Source organism: Myotis davidii, unplaced genomic scaffold, assembly GCF_000327345.1.
Source record: "Myotis davidii unplaced genomic scaffold, ASM32734v1 scaffold279, whole genome shotgun sequence".
NCBI classification, from domain to species: Eukaryota; Metazoa; Chordata; class Mammalia; order Chiroptera; family Vespertilionidae; genus Myotis; species Myotis davidii.
In genome coordinates this window covers 986,726-990,702 of record NW_006291009.1, presented here as the reverse complement: position 1 = coordinate 990,702, position 3,977 = coordinate 986,726, and the positions used below count along the sequence as shown (strand labels likewise).

At 40.4% G+C, this 3,977-nt stretch overlaps 1 protein-coding gene across 1 annotated transcript in view; it reads right to left on the bottom strand.

The window, feature by feature from the left end:
• RBM24 (RNA binding motif protein 24) overlaps positions 1 to 3,947 on the bottom strand; it is a 9,901-nt gene extending 5,954 nt beyond the window's left edge. Inside the window, exons 1-2 of the mRNA XM_006764071.2 lie at positions 3,064 to 3,947; positions 1,638 to 1,692 (exon numbers count right to left, since the gene is read on the bottom strand). Coding sequence (XP_006764134.1) covers positions 1,638 to 1,692; positions 3,064 to 3,181 — 173 coding nt within the window. The 5' untranslated portion in view covers positions 3,182 to 3,947. The remainder of the gene's footprint in view (positions 1 to 1,637; positions 1,693 to 3,063) is intronic.
• Between the last annotated feature and the right edge of the window lie 30 nt (positions 3,948 to 3,977).

Sequence of the window (3,977 nt, the reverse complement as noted above, 5' to 3'; positions counted from 1 at the left end):
AAAGTTTGCCCACCCCTGGTCTAGACCAATGATGGGGGAGGAGCCCACACAAGTAGTTGAACCAATAAACCCACTAATTATTGTCAGTATCCAGGATGGTTTGGATGGGGCATTGATAAAGAGCTATGGATTTGAAGGTCCTTTTTAATGATATTGGACAGAAGACTCTTCCACAGTTTAAAAAAAGTAACAGTTGCCAGTAAGGGTGAAGTATTGATATGTTACAGGGAGGGTTATAAGAAGGTACTCATGAAAGATATAAATTGACTCTTCAAAAAATTATTACTTTTTGGGGGGTCTATTCTTAGAGACAGATAATGTAGATATCTATCTAAGCAGAATCTAACCTTCCACGCTACATACACATTTAGGTGTTTAGGTGTTAAGCTAAGGTGTTGCTGAGGATAAAGCACTTCTTGAACAGTTAAAATATTTGAAAAGAAGTTTAAATCTCTGACATTAGAGTTACAGCAATACTGATCATGTAGAATACAGCCAAACAGACTCTAAGTGTTCAGAATAAATTTAGGTGTTAGGGGATCTCCCACCCATATCATGTCTGAATGAAAAGAAAATAAGGGAGTGCAAGTGAGGAAAGCCCAGAGATAAAACCCAGAGATAACACAAATGTGAGCAGGCTATTCACCTGAGTTAGGGCTGAAAGGTGAAAGCTGGTGCTGCTCTACTGGAAAACTTGACTAGTGTTAACAAATCTGATGAGAGTTGCTGAACCTTTAATTAGAAGGCCTAAAAGTGGATACACATTGCAAAAGAAAGAGCCCCATTCCCAGAAAACTCCCCGGTAAAACAGAAACGTAGGACATGCAAGCAATGTATCTGTATTCTTACAGAGGGAAATCACACGATTTAGCACTCACTACAAAAGTATGGTTAAGTGGAAGTCACAGGCTACAGCTTAAAAGCAAGAAAAAAAAAGAGGCCCTTTGCTTCCCATGGCAAAGTCAAAAGTCAACACTCCTCAACACCACCACCAAAACCAAAACACAAAGAGCCCCTTCCCCGAGGAAAAGAAAACACTTTCACTACAGCTCTTTTCAATTAAGTAAAAAGCACACAGTTTAGCTATCAACACCACTTCATTACTGTAATAAATAAAATAAAGCACACGGAGGTCTATTGACTATTGTGAAAAGTAAAACAACAACACCAACATCCATGCATCGTTAATCACCATCTGAGCTTGTGTGTCTGAGTCTACTGGTTACAGTTTAATTCCAAACAGAACTATTCCACCTCTTATCATGGTATCCTTCTGATCAGTTAGCTTAACTGTATACGAGCCCTGTCAGGTTAGAAAGAGATAAATAAAATTGAGTCAAGTTGAACAGTAGTAATGGTGCTGGGACACAACGGTCTTGTACACAAGTCATACCTGGTATTTTTGTTTTGTTTTGTTAATCATAAGCTCAAAATTTGTCTGGTTTGGAGGCTGCATACATGGTCAGATAACTTGACTCATCTAAAAATATTTATGTTATCAGCATTAAGAATACACAAACATATATAAATATGTATAACCAGGAACATTCTGTGGCCTGATGGTCTTGTCTGTATATAAGAAGCAGGTTAACAAATGATACCAGTTGGAAGTTAGGAGGGCCTGTTAATTGACTTACCCAAAAGGTCTTTGTATAAGGGCTGGATGAAGTTGTTGAACACCAAAGGCAAAACCTAACAACAAAACACATCACATTCTCTATTTGTGCATGGTTAGACACTTATAACTCCTACATATAAAGAGCAATCACAACTTTCATTTATGTTAGAAAAGATAACCATCCTCTTAATACTTTAGAGAAAATATTAGATATATATTTAAAAGACAGTTTTATTAATGCTATTGTTGATCCAAATAAAAATTTTAATAGGCTACAAGTGGAAACTAAAAATTATCTGCAAAGTTTAGTTGACATAGAATAAGACCTTAGAAAATTAGTTCAGGGAAAAATTCTCATGGAATAAAAGCAACAATAGGGCCTGATAATGAAGTTACATGCACAAATATTCCTATGATTCTGAATAATGATCTATAAAAATCCTTGGTAATTTGGAGCACTCTGGAATGCTTTGAACAATGCTTTGCAAGATTATGGCTTTTACAGATTATAGTATAAAAATTCACCAAAACAAACTCTCCTTTCCTTCTTCTCTGGATAATATCTACACTCAATGTGTTAGACAAATACATGTTTTTTAATGTTCATAGATAGTTGCTCATGCACCCACTTTCTTGACAGCCTAGTTTCCTAGTAAATCTGTTTGGATGGAAGGGTCAATCTCCAAAATTTCGAGAAAAGATTACATCTGTTCAACAGTCAACTCTTAATTATTTGTGCTCATGCAGAGGGCAGTGTTATAAATGCAGAAGGTCATGTTTTCACACAGACAAAACCGTGCTCCCTCTTGGTGGTTAATAGCTATGTGACTTTGGAGTAAATCATTTCTCATCTGTATCAGTTTCTCAGTTTTTTCATCTGTAGCATGAGGGTAACTGGAGTATGTGAAATCTATTTTAATTACTAATATCCTGTGAGTTTATGTTAAACATTTATCATCCAGACACCTCCACCTGCACCCCTATGCTTTTCTTGGGTCAGTGTTCAAGTCTGAGTGCCTGCTTTGGGCCCAGGCAACTGGTGGTAAAAGGAGAGACATTCCTAACGTTGCGTTAGGAAGTACAACCAGCTAGACTTGACAAGTTTGGCCCATATAATCCACATCTGAGTTATCTACAAGTGTCTAAAAACTCAAAAATGGAGAGTGGACTCTGACTACAGAAAACAGGTGAGTCATGTCCAAGTCTTGGCCTGTAAAAAACTGTCCAGTCCTCCAAGATCTATTTTTGTACACAGGTATATTTCAAGTCCTGAAAGGAGTGGTTACAACTCTCCTTTATTTATCTTTAATGCCTTGGCACAATCACCAGCCATGGTTTAACTTTACTGAATACATCTACCAATGTTCTAAATCGAGGATGCATGCTATGCAGTAGTGGGCATCTCTAGTGGGGAGGGGAGGTACAAAGGGACCCCTGTTTCTCACCTGGTTGCATGATCCTTGGTTTTGCTCCCAAGTATGCCAGGTTCACATTGGCCTTCCTGCCATCAATTATGGGGTTGGGATCCTTGCAGGCTCTTTCCGCAGCAGCCCGGTCAGCCATGGTGACCTTAGCAACATACACACACAGACATACATACAAAGCTCTAAATCAAGCCTTGAAGGAAACCAGAATCGCACTGGAAATATCATTCATGATAAAACTAAGGGGGGGAGGGGGTGTCTTAAACTTTTTCTTTCTTTTTTATTTTTCTCCCTGGAACTTAATCCTTGATCCCCCGTCCAAACAGAAAAGGAAAGAAAACAGAAAGGAAGAAATACCACCCCCACCACCCCGACCACACACACACACACACACACACACACACACACACACACTCCAAAGTCTTAAGGGTGCTAGCAGGGCCTAGCAAAAATTTGGAAGCCTGAATTCTGACTTAGAATTCCTCTAGGTCCTCTTCAACCCGCCCTCAAAGCCCCCAGGTCTCCACCGGACCTGAGGCACTGTTTGCTTTAAAAAAGAAGTCCAACCTCACATCCGCCTGTGCTCCCAACTACCCGCAAACACTCCCCAACAACAATAGCTATTGTCCTGCTCGGAAGCTCCCTGCTCCTGAGCAGCTGAATCTACACGCGTCAATCTCCAGGAAGCTTAACATGCTCTATTTCAATTCTGCAAAGAGCCATAGGATCATATTTTTAAAGAACCCATCTTTGCAGTTAAAAGAAAAAGAGTGGGGGCTGGAGGGAGAATAGCCCCAGACCTCCTGGGGTGTCGCCTCCGGGCCCCAGCCAGAACGCCAGAAGACACACGCATTTTTACAAAGCAACAGCGCGCTGCCCGACCGGCCTCCAGCCCCGGAGCGCAATGCCGTGGGGTTGCAGCCCCTCCCTCCCCA